Source organism: Caretta caretta, chromosome 6 (genome assembly GCF_965140235.1).
Source record: "Caretta caretta isolate rCarCar2 chromosome 6, rCarCar1.hap1, whole genome shotgun sequence".
Classification (NCBI taxonomy): domain Eukaryota; kingdom Metazoa; phylum Chordata; order Testudines; family Cheloniidae; genus Caretta; species Caretta caretta.
The window spans coordinates 9,966,763-9,987,432 of NC_134211.1; the positions used below are offsets into that span (position 1 = coordinate 9,966,763).

A 20,670-nucleotide genomic window follows, 5' to 3' on the forward strand; every position below is an offset into this window, starting at 1 on the left:
GAAACACCTGGTTAGACAGACCTTTTTGTTACACATTAGGGACGTAGTTCTTCTTCATCACATTTCTATTTAAAATAGACAGCATGAGCAGTTCCTGAGTCTTCTTTCAATAACACTGACTGGGCTGTCCTGACCCACTCCTCAGCCCAATCCATACTGAGACAGGACTGCAAATCCCACTCTAGATGTTACCCAAGAGTCACCTGTTGGCTGGCACCCAGATAGGTGTGGGGGGAAGTTCCTGGCTGAGTCCCATCTAGATGCGTGAGGGAGTCGTGTGTGTGTGTGTGTGAGTCTTGGCTGCATCCCAGCTAGATGCGTGAGTGAGTTGGGATGGAGACAGAGAGAGACCTGGCTGGATCCCACCTACATGGGGGGGACAGCTCCCTAATGGAGAAGGCTGTGACCATCTGCTCTAAATTCCCTCTACCTGTCTGCTCTTCCCCACGCTGCTCAACCAAGTCCCCTTCCCTGCCCCCCGGCAGTCTCTGCTTGGCCTCATGGGGACAGGACCACTCCCTGGTCTCCATCTGCTGGTGCTGTGTCAGGCCCATGGGCTGCCAGAAGCCCCTCAGGCCCTGGCGGTGGCAGAGGGGCACTGGTGTGAGGACCTGGTGCCGGGTTAGGTTGGCCAATCAAGCAAAGTGCTTGCCCCAGTCAGCACAGCTGTACTGCTGCTCTCAGCTGTGAATGCACCAATGTGATATCAAGGAGGCCCATGTAAAGCTCTTGCCGCAGTCAGTGCATTGGAATGGCCTTTCCTCAGTGTGCGTGCACTGGTGCTTGGTCAGTGCACTCGTTTTGCTGAAGTTCTTGCCAGAATCGTCACAGTGGTGCAGCCACTCCCTGGTGTGTGCACTGGTGTCTTCTCAGGTGTGAAATCTGTACAAAGCCCTTGCCACAGTCAGCACAGTGATGCGGCCGCTCCCCGGTGTGCGTGAACTGATGTACTCTCAGGTGTGAAATCTGTATAAAGCCCTTGCCACAGTCAGCACAGTGATGCGGCCGCTCCCCGGTGTGCGTGCGTTGATGTACTCTCAGGTGTGAAATCTGTACAAAGCCCTTGCCGCAGTTAGCACAGCGGTGCGGCCGCTCCCCGGTGTGCGTGCGCTGGTGTGCTCTCAGGTGTGCAATCTGTGCAAAGCCCTTCCCGCAGTCAGCGCAGCGATGCGGCCGCTCCCCGGTGTGTGTGCGCTGGTGTCTTCTCAGGTGTGAGCTCTCTGCAAAGCCCTTGCCACAGTCAGCACAGCGGTGCGACTGCTTCCCGGTGTTTGTGCGCTGTTGTCTTTTCAGCTTTGAGCTCTCTGCAAAGCCTTTGCTGCAGTCAGCACAGTGGTGCGGCCGCTCCTTAGTGTGTGCGCGCTGGTGTGCTCTCAGGTGTGCAATCTGTGCAAAGCCCTTGCCACAGTCAGCACAGCGATGTGGCCGCTCCCCGGTGTGTGTGCGCTGATGTACTCTCAGGTGTGAAATCTGTGCAAAGCCCTTGCCACAGTCAGCACAGCGGTGTGGCCGCTCTCCTGTGTGTGTGCGCTGGTGTGTTCTCAGGTGTGAGCTCCGTCCAAAGCCCTTGCCACAGTCAGCACAGCGGTGTGGCCGCTCCCCGGTGTGCATGGGCTGGTGAAGGGTCAGCGTCTTGGCACTGCTGAATACCTTACCACAGTCAGCACAGTGGTATGACCACTCCCCGGTGTGTGCGCGCTGATGGGTTCTCAGGCTTGAGTTCCGTGCAAAGCTCTTGCCGCAGTCAGCACAGTGGTATGACCGCTCCCCGGTGTGCGTGCGCTGGTGTGTTCTCAGGCTTGAGTTCCGTGCAAAGCTCTTGCCGCAGTCAGCACAGTGGTAGGGCCGCTCCCCAGTGTGTATGCGCCGGTGTCTTCTCAGGGTTGAGCTTTCTGCAAAGTTCTTGCCGCAGTCACCACAGTGGTACGGCCGCTCCCCGGTGTGCGTGCGCTGGTGTATTCTTAGGTTTGAGCTCCGTGCAAAGCCCTTGCCGCAGTCAGTGCAGCAGTAGAGCCGCTCCTTGGTGTGCGTACGCCGGTGTATTCTCAGGATTGAGAACTGTCTGAAGCTCCTGCCACAGTCAGCGCAGCGATGCATCTCCCCCGCGTGTGTTCGCTGGTGCTGGGTCAGTGCGGAGGAGTTGCTGAACCTCTTGCCACAATTGATGCAGCAGTGGGGGCGCTGGCCCATGGGGAGTCTCTGGTGTGCAGCCAGGTCCAGTCTCTGGCTGAGTTTACCTCGGGGATGGACTGTGTCCTGTGCACAGATCCCTCTGTGGGATGTGGGATCCTTTCCTGCTGCGCTCTCCCCACATTCAGACTGTGTCCTCGTTCCTCCCGGGATCCTGAGTCCTGCTGGAGAGAGCAGAGACAATCCTGGTGTTAGCTCACAGTTAAGGCTATGAAAAAATGTCCCAGATGGAACAATTTCCCCATTTGTCAGTGACTGTTTTTGGGATGGGTGCCTCACCCTGCAATGGCAGCTCCTGTCCCACAGGGCTGGACCCAACACCTCGCTCCGGGCACTGAGACCTGGCCTGCGGGGTTACAGTGACACTCAGATTTGCCACCGCCCCCAGTCATGATGGTGGGGGAAACGGGCCAAACTTCAGTGAATGGCTTTGCCACCCAGATCACCTCTACCAGGCTGGGGTTAGGGTTGCAGCGCTGGGGGGAAGGTGCTTCTTTGGGCGGTTTGTGCCCCCTTGGCAGGAGGAGGGCAGGTTTTTTTAAAAATACATGTGACCTGTGACTTTTACTAAATTTACTGTAACTGCTCCATAATTTCTGATACAAAATGCTGTGACAAATCTGCAGCCTGACTCAGGGAGGTTCTTGGATGCTCTAGAAGCAGGAGGGCTCTGAGGGTATGTCTACACTATGGAATAAGGTCGAATTTATAGAAGTCGGTTTTTTAGAAATCGGTTTTATAAATTCGAGTGTGTGTGTCCCCACAGTAAATGCTCTAAGTGCATTAAGTGCATTAACTCGGCGGAGCGCTTCCACAGTACCGAGGCAAGCGTCGACTTCCGGAGCGTTGCACTGTGGGTAGCTATCCCACAGTTCCCGCAGTCTCCGCTGCCCATTGGAATTCTGAGTTGAGATCCCAATGCCTGATGGGGCTAAAACATTGTCGCGGGTGGTTCTGGGTACGTATCGTCAGGCCCCCGTTCCCTCTGTGAGGTCGATCAGGAGCGCCTGGGCAGACATGGGCACAGGGACTAAATTTGGAGTGACTTGACCAGGTCATTCTCTTTAGTCCTGCAGTCAGTCCTATTGAACCGTCTTATGGTGAGCGGGCAGGCGATACGGACTGCTAGCAGTCGTGCTGTACCATCTTCTGCCGAGCAGTCATGAGATGTGGATGGCATGCAGTCCGTCTGCTGCCAGCCAAAGATGTAAAAGATAGATGGAGTGGGTCAAAACAAGAAATAGACCAGATTTGTTTTGTACTCATTTGCTTCCCCCCCCTCCCCTGTCTAGGGGACTCATTCTTCTAGATCACACTGCAGTCAAGATGCAGCGAGGTAAATCTAGCCATGTATCAATCAGAGGCCAGGCTAACCTTCTTGCTCCAATAAGGACAATAACTTAGGTGCACCATTTCTTATTGGAACCCTCTGTGAAGTCCTGCCTGAAATACTCCTTGATGTAAAGCCACCCCCTTTGTTGATTTTAGCTCCCTGAAGCCAACCCTGTAAGCGCCCCTCCCAGCGTCAGAGCAATGGCAAACAATCGGGCATCTGAGAGTGCTGTCCAGAGCAGTCACAATGGAGCGCTCTGATGGGGCTAAAACATTGTCGCGGGTGGTTCTGGGTACGTGTCGTCAGGCCCCCGTTCCCTCCCTCCTTCCGTGAAAGCAAGGGCAGACAATCATTTCGCGCCTTTTTTCCTGAGTTACCTGTGCAGACGCCATACCACAGCAAGCATGGAGCCCGCTCAGGTAACCGTCACCCTATGTCTCCTGGGTGCTGGCAGACGCGGTACGGCTTTGCTGCACAGTAGCAGCAACCCCTTGCCTTCTGGCAGCAGACGGTGCAGTACGACTGGTAGTCGTCCTCGTCGTGTCCGAGGTGCTCCTGGCCACGTCGGCTGGGAGGGCCTGGGCAGACATGGGCGCAGGGACTAAATTTGGAGTGACTTGACCAGGTCATTCTCTTTAGTCCTGCAGTCAGTCCTATTGAACCGTCTTATGGTGAGCAGGCAGGCGATACGGACTGCTAGCAGTCGTACTGTACCATCTTCTGCCAGGCAGGCAAGAGATGAGGATTGCTAGCAGTCGTATTGCACCATCTTCTGCCAGGCAGGCAAGAGATGGGGATGGCTAGCAGGCGTACTGTACCATCTTCTGCCAAGCAGCCATGAGATGTGGATGGCATGCAGTCCTTCTGCACCGTCTGCTGCCAGCCAAAGATGTAAAAGATAGATGGAGTGGGTCAAAACAAGAAATAGACCAGATTTGTTTTGTACTCATTTGCCTCCTCCCCTGTCTAGGGGACTCATTCCTCTAGGTCACACTGCAGTCACTCACAGAGAAGGTGCAGCGAGGTAAATCTAGCCATGTATCAATCAGAGGCCAGGCTAACCTCCTTGTTCCAATAACAACGATAACTTAGGTGCACCATTTCTTATTGGAACCCTCCGTGCAGTCCTGCCTGAAATACTCCTTGATGTACAGGCACCCCCTTTGTTGATTTTAGCTCCCTGAAGCCAACCCTGTAAGCCGTGTCGTCAGTCGCCCCTCCCTCCGTCAGAGCAACGGCAGACAATCGTTCCGCGCCTTTTTTCTGTGCGGACGCCATACCACGGCAAGCATGGAGCCCGCTCAGCTCACTTTGGCAATTAGGAGCACATTAACCACCACACGCATTATCCAGCAGTATATGCAGCACCAGAACATGGCAACGCGATACCGGGCGAGGAGGCGACGTCAGCGCGGTCCCGTGAGTGATCAGGACATGGACACAGATTTCTCTGAAAGCATGGGCCCTGACAATGCATGCATCATGGTGCTAATGGGGCAGGTTCATGCTGTGGAACGCCGATTCTGGGCTCGGGAAACAAGCACAGACTGGTGGGACCGCATAGTGTTGCAGGTCTGGGACGATTCCCAGTGGCTACGAAACTTTCGCATGCGTAAGGGCACTTTCATGGAACTTTGTGACTTGCTTTCCCCTGTCCTGAAGCGCATGAATACCAAGATGAGAGCAGCCCTCACAGTTGAGAAGCGAGTGGCGATAGCCCTGTGGAAGCTTGCAACGCCAGACAGCTACCGGTCAGTTGGGAATCAATTTGGAGTGGGCAAATCTACTGTGGGGGCTGCTGTGATGCAAGTAGCCCACGCAATCAAAGATCTGCTGATATCAAGGGTAGTGACCCTGGGAAATGTGCAGGTCATAGTGGATGGCTTTGCTGCAATGGGATTCCCTAACTGTGGTGGGGCTATAGATGGAACCCATATCCCTATCTTGGCACCGGAGCACCAAGCCGCCGAGTACATAAACCGCAAGGGGTACTTTTCAATAGTGCTGCAAGCTCTGGTGGATCACAAGGGACGTTTCACCAACATCAACGTGGGATGGCCGGGAAAGGTGCATGATGCTCGCATCTTCAGGAACTCTGGTCTGTTTCAAAAGCTGCAGGAAGGGACTTTATTCCCAGACCAGAAAATAACTGTTGGGGATGTTGAAATGCCTATATGTATCCTTGGGGACCCAGCCTACCCCTTAATGCCATGGCTCATGAAGCCGTACACAGGCAGCCTGGACAGTGGTCAGGAGCTGTTCAACTACAGGCTGAGCAAGTGCAGAATGGTGGTAGAATGTGCATTTGGACGTTTAAAGGCGCGCTGGCGCAGTTTATTGACTCGCTTAGACCTCAGCGAAACCAATATTCCCACTGTTATTACTGCTTGCTGTGTGCTCCACAATATCTGTGAGAGTAAGGGGGAGACGTTTATGGCGGGGTGGGAGGTTGAGGCAAATCGCCTGGCTGCTGGTTACGCGCAGCCAGACACCAGGGCGGTTAGAAGAGCACAGGAGGGCGCGGTACGCATCAGAGAAGCTTTGAAAAACAGTTTCATGACTGGCCAGGCTACGGTGTAAAAGTTCTGTTTGTTTCTCCTTGATGAACCCCCCCGCCCCTTGGTTCACTCTACTTCCCTGTAAGCTAACCACCCTCCCCTCCTCCCTTTAATCATTGCTTGCAGAGCCAATAAAGTCATTGCTGCTTCACAGTCATGCATTCGTTATTCATTCATCACACAAATAGGGGGATGACTACCAAGGTATCCCAGGAGGGGTGGTGGAGGAGGGAAGGAAAATGCCACACAGCACTTTAAGCACAGCACTTTAAAAGTTTACAACTTTAAAATTTATTGAATGACAGCCTTCTTTTTTTTCGGCAATCCTCTGTGGGGGAGTGGCTGGTTGGCCGGAGGCCTCCCCACCGTGTTCTTGGGCGTCTGGGTGTGGAGGCTATGGAACTTGGGGAGGAGGGCGGTTGGTTACAGAGGGGCTGCAGTGGCAGTCTGTGCTCCAGCTGCCTTTGCTGCAGCTCAACCATACACTGGAGCATACTGGTTTGGTCCTGCAGCAGCCTCAGCATTGAATCCTGCCTCCTCTCATCACGCTGCCGCCACCTTTGAGCTTCAGCCCTGTCTTCAGCCCGCCACTTACTCTCTTCAGCCCGCCACTTACTCTCTTCAGCCCTCCACCTCTCCTCCCGGTCATTTTGTGCTTTCCTGCACTCTGACATTATTTGCCTCCACGCATTCGTCTGTGCTCTGTCAGTGTGGGAGGACAGCATGAGCTCGGAGAACATTTCATCGCGAGTGCGTTTTTTTTTCTTTCTAAGCTTCACTAGCCTCTGGGAAGGAGAAGATCCTGTGATCATTGAAACACATGCAGCTGGTGGAGAAAAAAAAAGGGACAGCGGTATTTAAAAAGACACATTTTATAAAACAGTGGCTACACTCTTTCAGGGTAAACCTTGAAAGTTAACATTACATACATAGCACATGTGCTTTCGTTACAAGGTCGCATTTTGCCTCCTCCCACCGCGTGAACGGATTTTGGTTGAATGCCAGCAAACATACACTGCAATGCTTTGTTCTACAGTGATTCCCCAGTACGTGTTGCTGGCCTGGAGTGGTAAAGTGTCCTACCATGAAGGACGAAATAAGGCTGCCCTCCCCAGAAACCTTTTGCAAAGGCAGAACCGCAAATGCCAGGGCAAAGTAATCCTTTCACATGCTTGCTTTTAAACCATGTATAGCATTTTAAAAGGTACACTCACCAGAGGTCCCTTCTCCGCCTGCTGAGTCCAGGAGGCAGCCTTGGGTGGGTTCGGGGGGTACTGGCTCCAGGTCTAGGGTGAGAAACAGTTCCTGGCTGTCGGGAAAACCGGTTTCTCCGCTTGCTTGCTGTGAGCTATCTACAACCTCCTCCTCATCATCTTCTTCGTCCCCAAAACCTACTTCTGTATTGCCTCCATCTCCATTGAAGGAGTCAAACAACACGGCTGGGGTAGTGGTGGCTGAACCCCCTAAAATGGCATGCAGCTCATCATAGAAGCGGCATGTTTGGGGCTCTGACCCAGAGCGGCCGTTCGCCTCTCTGGTTTTCTGGTAGGCTTGCCTCAGCTCCTTCAGTTTCACGCGGCACTGCTTCGGGTCCCTGTTATGGCCTCTGTCCTTCATGCCCTGGGAGATTTTCAGAAAGGTTTTGGCATTTCGAAAACTGGAACGGAGTTCTGATAGCACGGATTCCTCTCCCCAAACAGCGATCAGATCCCGTACCTCCCGTTCAGTCCATGCTGGAGCTCTTTTGCGATTCTGGGACTCCATCATGGTCACCTCTGCTGATGAGCTCTGCATGGTCACCTGCAGCTTGCCACGCTGGCCAAACAGGAAATGAGATTCAAAAGTTCGCGGTTCTTTTCCTGTCTACCTGGCCAGTGCATCTGAGTTGAGAGCGCTGTCCAGAGCGGTCAGAATGGAGCACTCTGGGATAGCTCCCGGAGGCCAATACCATCGAATTGTGTCCACAGTACCCCAAATTCGAGCCGGCAACGTCAATTTAAGCGCTAATCCACTTGTCAGGGGTGGAGTAAGGAAATCGATTTTAAGAGCCCTTTAAGTCGAAATAAAGGGCTTCATTGTGTGGACGGGTGCAGGTTTAAATCGATTTAACGCTGCTAAATTCGATCTAAAGTCCTAGTGTAGACCAGGGCTGAGTGTAACCCATCACAAACAGCCCCCTTCTGGGGGAGGGATAGCTCAGTGGTCTGAGCATTGGCCTGCTAAACCCAGGGTTGTGAGTTCAATCCTTGAGGGGACTATTTAGGGAACCAGGGCAAAAATTGGGGATAGGTCCTGCTTTGAGCAGGGGGTTGGACTAGATGACCTCCTGAGGTCCCTTCCAACCCTGATATTCTATGATACCCTATAGTGTTTGTGCAGCGCCTAGCACCTGTTCCCACGTGCGCCATGTACTTCTTGGGTCTTGTTTTAGGCTTAAATTGTAGCCTGCCCAGGATACAGGCAGCACTTGACACAATGGGGCCCTCATCCAGAACTAGGGGCTCTAAGTGCTAACAAACAGGGTCTGGGGTTTCTTTTCACACCAATTTTGGTTTTATTTCAATCAGAAGTTTTTATTTACATGTGGCTAATTAGTCACTTTCTCCTGTTTTGTAGCATGAGTCATGTTCCCCAGTGTTTGCACTGTTTAAACTATATTGGTTTGAAACTAGCTGAGGGGCTACAATCCCCTCATGTGGATGCAGTGAGACTGGTATAAAGCTGCTTAGCACAATGTAGCTTATTCCTGCGGGGGAGTGAGTCTTTTTCAAGGAATTCCTTCTAAAGAAGTCATTTACCTTTGGCCTCATGTTTCATTCTTTGTGCCAAACTAAATCTAAACTAAACCTAAAATCCTTAAGAGGGTGGGGGTTTGAGGGGATGACAAGTCACTCAGGGTTTGTGTGATGTAACCTAAAAAAACATGTTTGCATTGTATTACAACCCAATCAGTGACACTGCTGAGCTGGAAGGGGTGAATGGCTGCCACACAGCAGGAACTTTGATCTACAGACCATCACAAACCTTGTTAAGGCTGAGGGCTGTGCTAAGCATGGACACTGAAGCTATGTAAATGACAAAGATTTTGTGTCACAGAGAGCGGTAGGGCAGGGGAAGTGACAAAGGCCATCCCACCCCCTCTCCCTCACATCCAGCCCATACACCAGGGTACTCCCAAATCCTGGCCCACAGGATGATTTTGTCTGGCCCCCAAACAGGTCTGCTCCCCCCCCCCCCCCCCCCCCAGCAGCAGCAGCTGCCTGGAACATGGGGCAGTTTTAGAGCATTACAGTGAAACGCTGCAAGTGCCTGAGACCTACTCTACAAAATGGCATCCTCTATGTGGCATGAACTCACACTCATCATACGTGCCTGATCCTGCCCTGCCCTGAGTCATTCCCAGCTTTATCCTTGCTCACCAGGGACAAGTTTCTCCAGTTGAGAGGTCACATGTGAAGTGAAGTGGCAGAGGCAGGGTGGGGTGGGAAGCTTGAGAAGACAGCGCCTTCTCTGCCAAGGGCCAGTGCTCTTCCAGGCTGCGAGCAGGTTTTTGCCCCTGGCTGAGCTATGTCTGTATCCAGGTGCCCAGGGCCATAGAGCATCAGCACAACAGCTTGAGTCAGGAGGGGCAGAAGCATGATACCCATCTGAAAAATCTCTAGGGCACCCCTTGCCTTGATATGATTTTTTGAGGTGTTGGAAGCCTAGAAGAAGGTGATGTGGTCTATGGAACAACAGGCGTGTCTTTCTAGCCAGGTGTTCGTCTGACCCCCAGTGCCAGATCTACTGACACACACAGATGGATCACTGCTGAATCTCTGTACTGTGGGAGGTGAGGGCTTCAGAGTGATCTCCCACCTTAGTGCAGCCAGTGGCCTGTGTTCTCCACTGCCATGCTGGAGCCACATGTATTTATTGACTAATAAAATTTGCTGAATTTTAAAATATTGTGCACATAATTTCTCATTTTTTTGGCGGAGAATTTTTCATTTTTTGGCACTGAATTCCCTCAGGAGTACACTTTATTTCCTTCTAGGTGCTTACAAGTAGAATGTTTGATTGTTTGCTCTGTTATGTTTCCAGGTACTGAACTTAAGCTGACTGGTCTATAATTCCCTGAGTTGTCCTTATCCCCTTTCTGTAGCTAGGTACTATATTTGCCCTTTTCCAGTCTTCAGGTTTCTCTACCATCCTCCACGAGTTCTCAGAGATCTCTTCTTCCATTTCCTTAATATTCTAGCATGTATTTCATCAGGCCCTGCTGACTTGAAGACATCTAACATGTCTAAATAATTCAAGGCTATTTCTTTTCCTATTTTAGGCTCAGATCCTACCCCATTTCCACTGATGTTCACTATGTTAGTTGACCGATCACAGCTAACTTTTTCGGTGAAAACTGAAACAAAAGAGGCATTTAACAGTTCAGCCACTGCTGCGTTTTCTCTTATTGTCTTTCCCTCTTCATTTAGTAATAGGCCTAGCCTGTCCTTGGTCTTCCTCTTGTTTCCCATGTATTTGTGAAATGCTTTCTTGTTCCCCTTTATATGACTAGCTAGTTTAATGTTGTTTTTTGCCTTGGCCTTTCTAATTTTGTCCCTACATGCTTGTGGATTTGTTTTTTTAATATTCATCCTTTGTAATTTGACCTAGTTTCCACTTCTTGTATGACTCTTTTTTGAGTTTCAGGTCATTGAAGATCTCCTGGTTAAGCCAGGGAGTCTTACTGTCATACTTCCTATCTTTCCTACTCATTGGATATCTGTGACCTAGGATGGTACCTAAAAATGATGGGGCCTCAAAGCCATGACAAAGAAATGGACTGGAGATGGGGCTGTGATGAACTTGGAAGAGGGGTAGGATAGTGATATGGGACAATGTGGGGTGGGAGATTTGAAGGGTGCTGAGGGAAAGAGTGATGTCTATAGAGGCATTTAGGGGCTGCATTTACCTAGTGCAGCAGTTCTCAAACTTTAGCAACCCGAGGACCCCCATTTTGATTTAAAATTCGTGGACCCCCCAAGCCAGGTTCTAATTTTCCCTGGAGGTGCTCAACCCCTGCTACGCCCCAGGCCATGCCTCAGTTACCCCACCTGCGTAATAGAGAGGGCACTGGGACTGTGATCAGAATAACAGAGACTTGGTGGGATAACTCACATGACTGGAATACTGTCATGGATGGTTATAAACTGTTCAGGAAGGACAGGCAGGGCAGAAAAGGTGGGGGAGTAGCACTGTATGTAAGGGAGCAGTATGACTGCTCAGAGCTCCGGTACGAAACTGCAGAAAAACCTGAGTGTCTCTGGATTAAGTTTAGAAGTGTGTGCAACAAGAGTGATGTAGTGGTGGGAGTCTGCTATAGACCACCGGACCAGGGGGATGAGGTAGATGAGGCTTTCTTCCGGCAGCTCACGGAAGCTACTAGATCGCATGCCCTGATTCTCATGGGTGACTTTAATTTTCCTGATATCTGCTGGGAGAGCAATACAGCGGTGCATAGACAATCCAGGAAGTTTTTGGAAAGCGTAGGGGACAATTTCCTGGCGCAAGTGATAGAGGAGCCAACTGGGGGGGGGCGCTTTTCTTGACCTGCTGCTCACAAACCGGGTAGAATTAGTGGGGGAAGCAAAAGTGGATGGGAATCTGGGAGGCAGTGACCATGAGTTGGTTGAGTTCAGGATCCTGACGCAGGGAAGAAAGGTAAGCAGCAGGATACGGACCCTGGACTTCAGGAAAGCAGACTTCGACTCCCTCAGGGAACGGATGGCCAGGATCCCCTGGGCGACTAACTTGAAGGGGAAAGGAGTCCAGGAGAGCTGGCTGTATTTCAAGGAATCCCTGTTGAGGTTACAGGGACAAACCATCCCGATGAGTCGAAAGAATAGTAAATATGGCAGGCGACCAGCTTGGCTTAATGGTGAAATCCTAGCAGATCTTAAACATAAAAAAGAAGCTTACAAGAAGTGGAAGGTTGGACATATGACCAGGAAGAGTATAAAAATATTGCTCGGGCATGTAGGAATGATATCAGGAGGGCCAAATCGCACCTGGAGCTGCAGCTAGCCAGAGATGTCAAGAGTAACAAGAAGGGTTTCTTCAGGTATGTTGGCAACAAGAAGAAAGCCAAGGAAAGTGTGGGCCCCTTACTGAATGAGGGAGGCAACCTAGTGACAGAGGATGTGGAAAAAGCTAATGTACTCAATGCTTTTTTTGCCTCTGTTTTCACTAACAAGGTCAGCTCCCAGACTGCTGCGCTGGGCATCACAAAATGGGGAAGAGATGGCTAGCCCTCTGTGGAGATAGAGGTGGTTAGGGACTATTTAGAAAAGCTGGACGTGCACAAGTCCATGGGGCCGGACGAGTTGCATCCGAGAGTGCTGAAGGAATTGGCGGCTGTGATTGCAGAGCCATTGGCCATTATCTTTGAAAACTCGTGGCGAACTGGGGAAGTCCCGGATGACTGGAAAAAGGCTAATGTAGTGCCAATCTTTAAAAAAGGGAAGGAGGAGGATCCTGGGAACTACAGGCCAGTCAGCCTCACCTCAGTCCCTGGAAAAATCATGGAGCAGGTCCTCAAAGAATCAATCCTGAAGCACTTGCATGAGAGGAAAGTGATCAGGAACAGCCAGCATGGATTCACCAAGGGAAGGTCATGCCTGACTAATCTAATCGCCTTTTATGATGAGATTACTGGTTCTGTGGATGAAGGGAAAGCAGTGGATGTATTGTTTCTTGACTTTAGCAAAGCTTTTGACATGGTCTCCCACAGTATTCTTGTCAGCAAGTTAAGGAAGTATGGGCTGGATGAATGCACTATAAGGTGGGTAGAAAGCTGGCTAGATTGTCGGGCTCAACGGGTAGTTATCAATGGCTCCATGTCTAGTTGGCAGCCGGTATCAAGTGGAGTGCCCCAAGGGTCGGTCCTGGGGCCGGTTTTGTTCAATATCTTCATAAATGATCTGGAGGATGGTGTGGATTGCACTCTCAGCAAATTTGCGGATGATACTAAACTGGGAGGAGTGGTAGATACGCTGGAGGGGAGGGATAGGATACAGAGGGACCTAGACAAATTGGAGGATTGGGCCAAAAGAAATCTGATGAGGTTCAATAAGGATAAGTGCAGGGTCCTGCACTTAGGACGGAAGAACCCAATGCACAGCTACAGACTAGGGACCGAATGGCTAGGCAGCAGTTCTGCGGAAAAGGACCTAGGGGTGACAGTGGACGAGAAGCTGGATATGAGTCAGCAGTGTGCCCTTGTTGCCAAGAAGGCCAATGGCATTTTGGGATGTATAAGTAGGGGCATAGCGAGCAGATCGAGGGACGTGATCGTTCCCCTCTATTCGACATTGGTGAGGCCTCATCTGGAGTACTGTGTCCAGTTTTGGGCCCCACACTTCAAGAAGGATGTGGATAAATTGGAGAGAGTCCAGCGAAGGGCAACAAAAATGATTAGGGGTCTGGAACACATGACTTATGAGGAGAGGCTGAGGGAGCTGGGATTGTTTAGCCTGCAGAAGAGAAGAATGAGGGGGGATTTGATAGCTGCTTTCAACTACCTGAAAGGGGGTTCCAAAGAGGATGGCTCTAGACTGTTCTCAATGGTAGCAGATGACAGAACGAGGAGTAATGGTCTCAAGCTGCAGTGGGGGAGGTTTAGATTGGATATTAGGAAAAACTTTTTCACTAAGAGGGTGGTGAAACACTGGAATGCGTTACCTAGGGAGGTGGTAGAATCTCCTTCCTTAGAGGTTTTTAAGGTCAGGCTTGACAAAGCCCTGGCTGGGATGATTTAACTGGAAATTGGTCCTGCTTCGAGCAGGGGGTTGGACTAGATGACCTTCTGGGGTCCCTTCCAACCCTGATATTCTATGATTCTATGATTCCGCAGGAGTAAAAGTAATAAGTAACAGTCAGCATGGATTTGTCAAGAACAAATTACATCAAACCAACCTAACATCCTTTTCTGGCAGTTAACAAGCCTTGTAGATAGGGCGGAAGCAGCAGATGTCACATCTTGACTTTAGTAAGGCTTTTGATACTGTCTTATATGACCTTCTCATAAACAAACTAGAGAAACATAGCTTAGACAAACTGTCATAAATATAAAGGGAAGGGTGACCACCTTTCAGTATACAGTGCTATAAAATCTCTCATGGCCAGAGGCAAAATCCTTTCACCTGTAAAGGGTTAAGAAGCTACGGTCACCCCACTGGCACCTGACCCAAAATGGCCAATGAGGGGACAAGATTCTTTCAAATCTGGAGGGGGGGAACAAAGGGTTGGTCTGTCTGTGTGATGCTTTTGCCAGGTACAGATCAGGAATGCAAGCCTTACAACTCCTGTAAAGTTAGTAAGTAATCTAGCTAGAAAAGGCGTTAGATTTTCTTTTGTTTAATGGCTTGTAAAATAAGCTGTGCTGGAGGGAATGTGTATTCCTGTTTGTGTGTCTTTTTGTAACTTAAGGTTTTGCCTAGAGGGATTCTCTATGTTTTGAATCTGATTACCCTGTAAGGTATTTACCATCCTGATTTTACAGAGGTGATTCTTTTACCTTTTCTTTAATTAAAATTCTTCTTTTAAGAACCTGATTGATTTTTCATTGTTCTTAAGATCCAAGGGTTTGGGTCTGTGTTCACCTGTACCAATTGGTGAGGATTATTATCAAGCCTTCCCCAGGAAAGGGAGTGTAGGGGTGGGGGGAATATTTTGGGGGAAGACGTCTCCAAGTGGGCTCTTTCCCTGTTCTTTGTTTAAAACGCTTGTTGGTGGCAGCATACTGTTCAAGGACAAGGCAAAGCTTGTACCTTGGGGAAGGTTTTAACCTAAGTTGGTAAAAATAAGTTTAGGGGGTCTTTCATGCAGGTCCCCACATCTGTACCCTAGAGTTCAGAGTGGGGAAGGAACCTTGACACAAGCCTACTATAACTGCACAACTGGTTGGAAAACCACACTCAGAGAGTAGTGGTTATGGTTCAAAATGAGCTGGATCCCACAGGGATCTGGCCTGGGTCCAGTTCTATTCAACATCTTCATAAATGATTTGGCAACGGCATAGAGAATACAGTCAAAGTTTACAAACAATTTAAAGATGGGAGGTATTGCAAGCGTATTAGAGCACAGGATTAGAATTCAAAATGATCTTGACAAACTGGAGAAATGGTTAGAATTAAATAGGATTAAATTCTATAAGACCATATGCCAAGTACTACACTTAGGTAGGAATAATCAATTACACAAATACAGAATGGGAAATGACTGCCTAGCAAGGAGTACTGCAAGAACCATCTGGGGTTATAGTGGATCACAAACTAAATATGAGTCAACAATGGAATAGTTTTTTTGGGGAAAAAAAGCAAATATTATTCTGGGATGTATTAGCAGGAGTGCTGCAAGCAAGATGCTAGAAGTAATTCTTCCACTCTACTCAGCACTGATAAAGCCTCAACTGGAGTACTGTATCCAGTTCTGGACCCCACACTTCAGAAAAGATATGGACAAACTGGAGAGGATCAGAGGAGAGCAAAAAGAATGATTAAAGACCTAGAAAACATGACCCATGAGAAAAAGATTGAAAAAAATTGGGTTTGTTTAGTCTGGAGAAGAGAAGACTGGGGGAGGGGGGCAGGGGGCACGACCTGATAACAGCCTTTACATTCTCGAAGACTGTTACAAACAGGAGGGTGATAAACTGTTCTCCCAAGGCCAGCACAAGAAGTAATGGGCTTAAATTTCAGCAAGGGAGATTTAGGTTAGATATTAGGAAAAACTTCCAAACTGTAAGGGTAATTAAGCACTGGAACAAATTACCTGGGGAGGTTGTGGAATCTCCATCTTTGGAGGTTTCTAAGAACAGTTTAGATAGACACCTGTCAGGGATGGACTACTGCACATACTTGTTCATTAGCCCGTCCGTTTATAAGCCAACCCCCCCCAAGATGGATAGGTAAAAATAGCAAAAACTGTATGACCCTTTCATAAGCCGACCCTATATTTCAGGGGTTGGCAAACTTTGGCTCCTGGCCCGTTAGGGTAAGCCGCTGGCGGGCCTGGACATTTTGTTTACCTGGAGCGTTCACAGGCACGGAGCTCCTCAACTCCCAGTGGCCATGGTTTGCCGTTCCCAGCCAATGGGAGCTGTGGAAAGTGGCGCCACTTCCCGCAGCTCCCATTTGCTGGGAACGGCAAACCGCAGCTACAGGGAACTGAGGGGCTCTGTGCCTGCAGACGCTCCAAGTAAAGAAAACGCCCCGACCCACCAGCGGCTTACCCTGATGGGCCAGGAGCCAAAGTTTTCTAACCCCTGCTATATTTTAAAAGCTGGCATCACAAGAAACACTCAAAAGTTTTGCTAGAATTATTTTAATGTAATCTAACGAAAAACCTGTTGTTGTTACAATAATAACTGAACAAATATGTACTCACCTTCAAAATTACAGTCAATATTTAAAATCAGTAAATGGATATTTAGAACAAGTAACTTAGAACAATACGAGACTTTAAAAAGTCTTAAAATCCTTCGAAGTCTGAATCAGCCTCTGATTCACCAAACAGTTCATTAAACTCAGCTTCAGTCACATCTGCACCTGCATTGTCATCGTAGATGTCGGCAGTATCATCTTCAGACTCAGACTACTTCTCATCATCAGCCTCTGTCATGTCATCATCAAACATGGCATCATCTTCTGACCCGTCGAGTGCACTGCTGATACAGCCTTTCCTAAATGATTTTTCTATAATTGTGGAGGGAATGGACACCCATGCGTCCTTGATCCACTGGGTGACCAGACTGATTTCGGGCTTCATAAGATTCCCGCCTTTTGTCAACTTTGCCATGCCTGAGCACATCCATTCAGACCACATTTTGCATAGCCTGTCTTTAAAGGGTTTGTTCAGGCAGACATCAAGCGGTTGTAGAACTGAAGTTAAGCCTTCAGGTATTACAGCCAAAGTAGTTTTCATATTTTTGGCCACATTTTTCACCTCATCCGTCTTGTGTGCCCTGAACATGTCCCAAACAAGTATAGCAGGTTTCTTGAAAAGTGCTCCTGGTCTCTTATTCCACACTTTTTCCAGCCATTCAATAGTCCCACTTTCATCCATCCATCCCTTTTCGTGTGCACATACGATGATACCAGCAGGAAATTTCATGATTTTAGGCAAGATTTTTCTTCTAAAAATAACAACAGGAGTGAGTTTTGATCCATTTGCCAAACACGATAAAACTACTGTAAATGGATTTTTTCATGGCCAGTGGTTTTAATTAAAAACTGTTTTTTCACCAACACCAGTTACCGTTCTGTTGCTCGGGAAATCAAATGTCATTGGTGTTTCGTCCATATTTCCTATTTTTGACAGTTCAAATGCATATTCCTTTCGATATTTTATAATAAACCTTTGGAAAGATTCGATTTTTTCTTCTAGATCTCTCGGCAGTTTTTGTGCTATCTTTGTTCGCTGACAAAGACAGAGACCATGACGGTTCATGAAGCGAGTACACCAACCTGCTGATGCGACAAACATTGATGGCTTTACTGACTTGTATTTGTCGTCTTTTGACATTTGCAGTGCACGCAGACGAATTCCAGTTCGAGTGACAATGTACCCATTTTGTCGACATTCAACAACCCAATTATTGAGATCTTTCTCCAGCTCAGGAAATGAAGCGCACCTCGTTGGACATTTTTTCTTGCTTCTTGGCATGTCTTTTAGTGTTGTTTTATTTTTTCGCCATTCTCTTACTTGCTTCTCATTGATACAGAATTCACGAGCAGCAGCACAATTATTGTTTGCTTCTGCATATTCAACAACTTTAAGTTTGAATGCTGCATAATAAGCAGACCTTTTTCTTTTGATTTCACCGTTGTTCATTTTAAATACTAGTATGAAAATAGATTATTATTGTAGTTATAGATTTTGTAGGACTTTATATAGGAATGTCACCTGCTATATCACTGTCAAATTATTATTGTTCTTTGTTTATTTCAAAGCAGCCCTGTAGATTGGCATGTCTGTGGGGATAACAGGCTATTTCAATTTTATTAGAGATTCCATCAATTCTGCATGTTATATTTTCATATTGGCTCAAGACTTATGAGTTCCATTGGTAGAAATGCATGAAGAGATCAAATTACACAGTAGCGGACAGACACCACTGCTATAGTACTGTTGTTCATTGTACTTTTCTGATTGACTTGTAAGGCCTAGCATTTTGTGGAACGCATGGGTCAAATGTCATGCAGATCTGCAGCACTGCTCTTTTAGTATTCCTTTCAAGCCAATCTAGTCCACTAAACAAAGGCTTTGCAACTTTAAAAGGCTGCACTATTGACATCAATAAATGGGTCAGCAAACTCTGGCTCCCAGCCTGTCAGGATAAGCCGCTGGTGGGTGGGGACGTTTTGTTTACCTGGAGCGTCTGCAGGCATGGAGCCCCTCAGCTCCCTGTGGCCACGGTTCGCCGTTCTCAATGGCTGGGAACAGCGAACCATGGCCACAGGGAGCTGAGGGGCTCCATGCCTCCAGACGCTCCAGGTAAACAAAACGACAATGTATTAGATATTGAATTTGACAATTCCATAGAGTTTAAAATCTTCAAATTTTGGTGTACACCCATTTATAAGCCGACCCCCGCTCTTTGATGTGTCACTTTTTTACCAAAAATATTTGGCTTATGAACGAGTATATACGGTAGATATGCGCCTCGGTGCAGGGGACTGAACTAGATGACCTACCGAAGTCCCTTCTAATCCTATGTTTCTAGGATTCATAAATGTCAAGACCAGAGAGGCTCATTGTACCCTTCCAGCCTATCCTAGTCAGAGAATCTCCCCCAGCCATTCCTGCCTCCAGCCCAGTAACTGCTGGCTGAGTTACAGCAGGGCTTTGAGAAAGAGACGCCCCATCTCCACTGACAGGCTCCCAGTGATGGAGAATCCAACCTGTCCCTAAGGGAGCTCTCTCAGTGGTTCATTCCCCTCCCAGATAAACATTGGCCCCTAATTCCCAGCCTCCATTTGTCCCCTTTAGCTCCCAGCCAATGGATCTCGCTCTGCTTGTGCTTTCTACATTAAGGAGCTCTCCACTAGCAGAAGTGTAAATCAGAAGGGACTGGATTATTATGACTCACCTGAGGAGGGGCTCTCAGGCCCCGAGCTTTGCCGGGAGTTCTCAGCATCCCAGGTCCAGAGCTCTGGCTCCCCTAGCTCGATCTGGTGGATTATGTCGGGTGTGGAACCTGAATAGCCTGTTTGGGGGGAAATAATCAGTTTTGTACTAAAGTTTTGGGAGCAGGGACACATTTATATGTTGGTGAAGCCCAGCACAACAGGGCCCCGATCTCATCCTTACCCAAGGAAACGAGGGCCCGGTAATTCCTCAGCATCTGGTCCCGGTACAGCTGCTTCTCTGGCCGGGATAAGAGCCCCCACTCCTCCCGGCTGAAATACAGAGCCACGTCCTCAAACGCCACCCGCAGCTGCTGGCACAAGCGTTACACACTCAGCACCCTCCGCGCCAGCCCCAGCCCGGGCTCTCAGCAGGGGACGCGGGTTCGAGGGCAGCGGCTCCCGGGGAACCCCCAGCCCAGCAGCTGTGACCCAGGGAGACCCCCCCGCACAGCCCCCCGGGGACTCGGGCCCTGCTGGCCGGCGACAGGAGTCGCCCTGGGCTCCCCACGGGGCTCTGGGGCGGGGCGCTGGGAAGGGCCCGAATCCCAGGGCAGGGACCAGGCTCCTCCCCCGGCCGGAGTCCCCGCCTCCGCCCCAGGCCTGGGCTCGGCCCCGCTCCCGCCCCCGGCTCGGCCGCCTCGGGGCTCCTCGGCCCGGCTCCGCGTGTCCGCCCGGCCCGGGGCCCCCAGCGCCGCTCCCCGGCCCCAGCGCTCCGAGTGCGGCAGCCCCCAGCCCCGGGGTCACTAGCGCGGGAGGGACCCGGTCCCGGCCCCCCTCGGCCCCAGCCAGTGCCCGGCCGGGGAGTCCCCGCCCCGCGTCCTACCTGCGCCGGCCCCGCTGCAGCCATCGCCGGGCTCGGCTCCGGCCCCGGCCGCTTCCTCCGCCCCGGCAGCGACCTCCCGCCCCAGGTGCCCGGGAAGGCCCCGCTCCGCTGCAGCCCCGCCCGCCGCCAACGGCCCCGCGCCTGCGCCTCCCGCTCCAGCCGCCGGGGGAGGCCCCCACGCAGGGACCTTCCGGCCCCGCCCCGCGCCCCCCGTGCGGCCCGGCTGGGAGCATCTGCCGCGGGGCGGGGGGACGCGGGGCGGGGCCGGCCCGAGGCTGCTGGAGACAAGCCGCTGCCCTGGCCCAGGCCCCGGGGCAGGGGCATAAAGCGGCGGATACTTTGCAAACCGGGGTCCCAAGTCCAGGGGCCGGGACTCGCCCCTCGTGGATCGATCGCGGGCGGCTCGGAGGAGGCGCGGGCTGCGGCAGGGGCGAGATCCCCGGCAGGGGCAGCTGCGGTGGGAGTTCACTGGGACCGCCCCGTGCTGCCCCTCCTGGAGTGCGGGGCCCACGGGGAAGGGCGAGAGCCTGGAGTAGAAGGGGGCCCGCGGCTTGTTCCTGGGCAGAGGGGACGAAACCCAGGGAGGGCCCAAGGAAGTGT

General features: G+C 50.4%; 1 protein-coding gene across 1 annotated transcript; it reads right to left on the reverse strand.

Moving 5' to 3' along the window:
* Positions 1-517: 517 nt before the first annotated feature.
* LOC125637910 (uncharacterized) lies at positions 518-20,657 on the reverse strand. The gene is given in 5 exon segments (XM_048852980.2): positions 518-858; positions 860-2,354; positions 19,208-19,324; positions 19,429-19,558; positions 20,071-20,657. Coding segments are annotated over 5 exon segments (2,244 nt in total). The 5' UTR covers positions 20,395-20,657; the 3' UTR covers positions 518-680.
* Between the last annotated feature and the right edge of the window lie 13 nt (positions 20,658-20,670).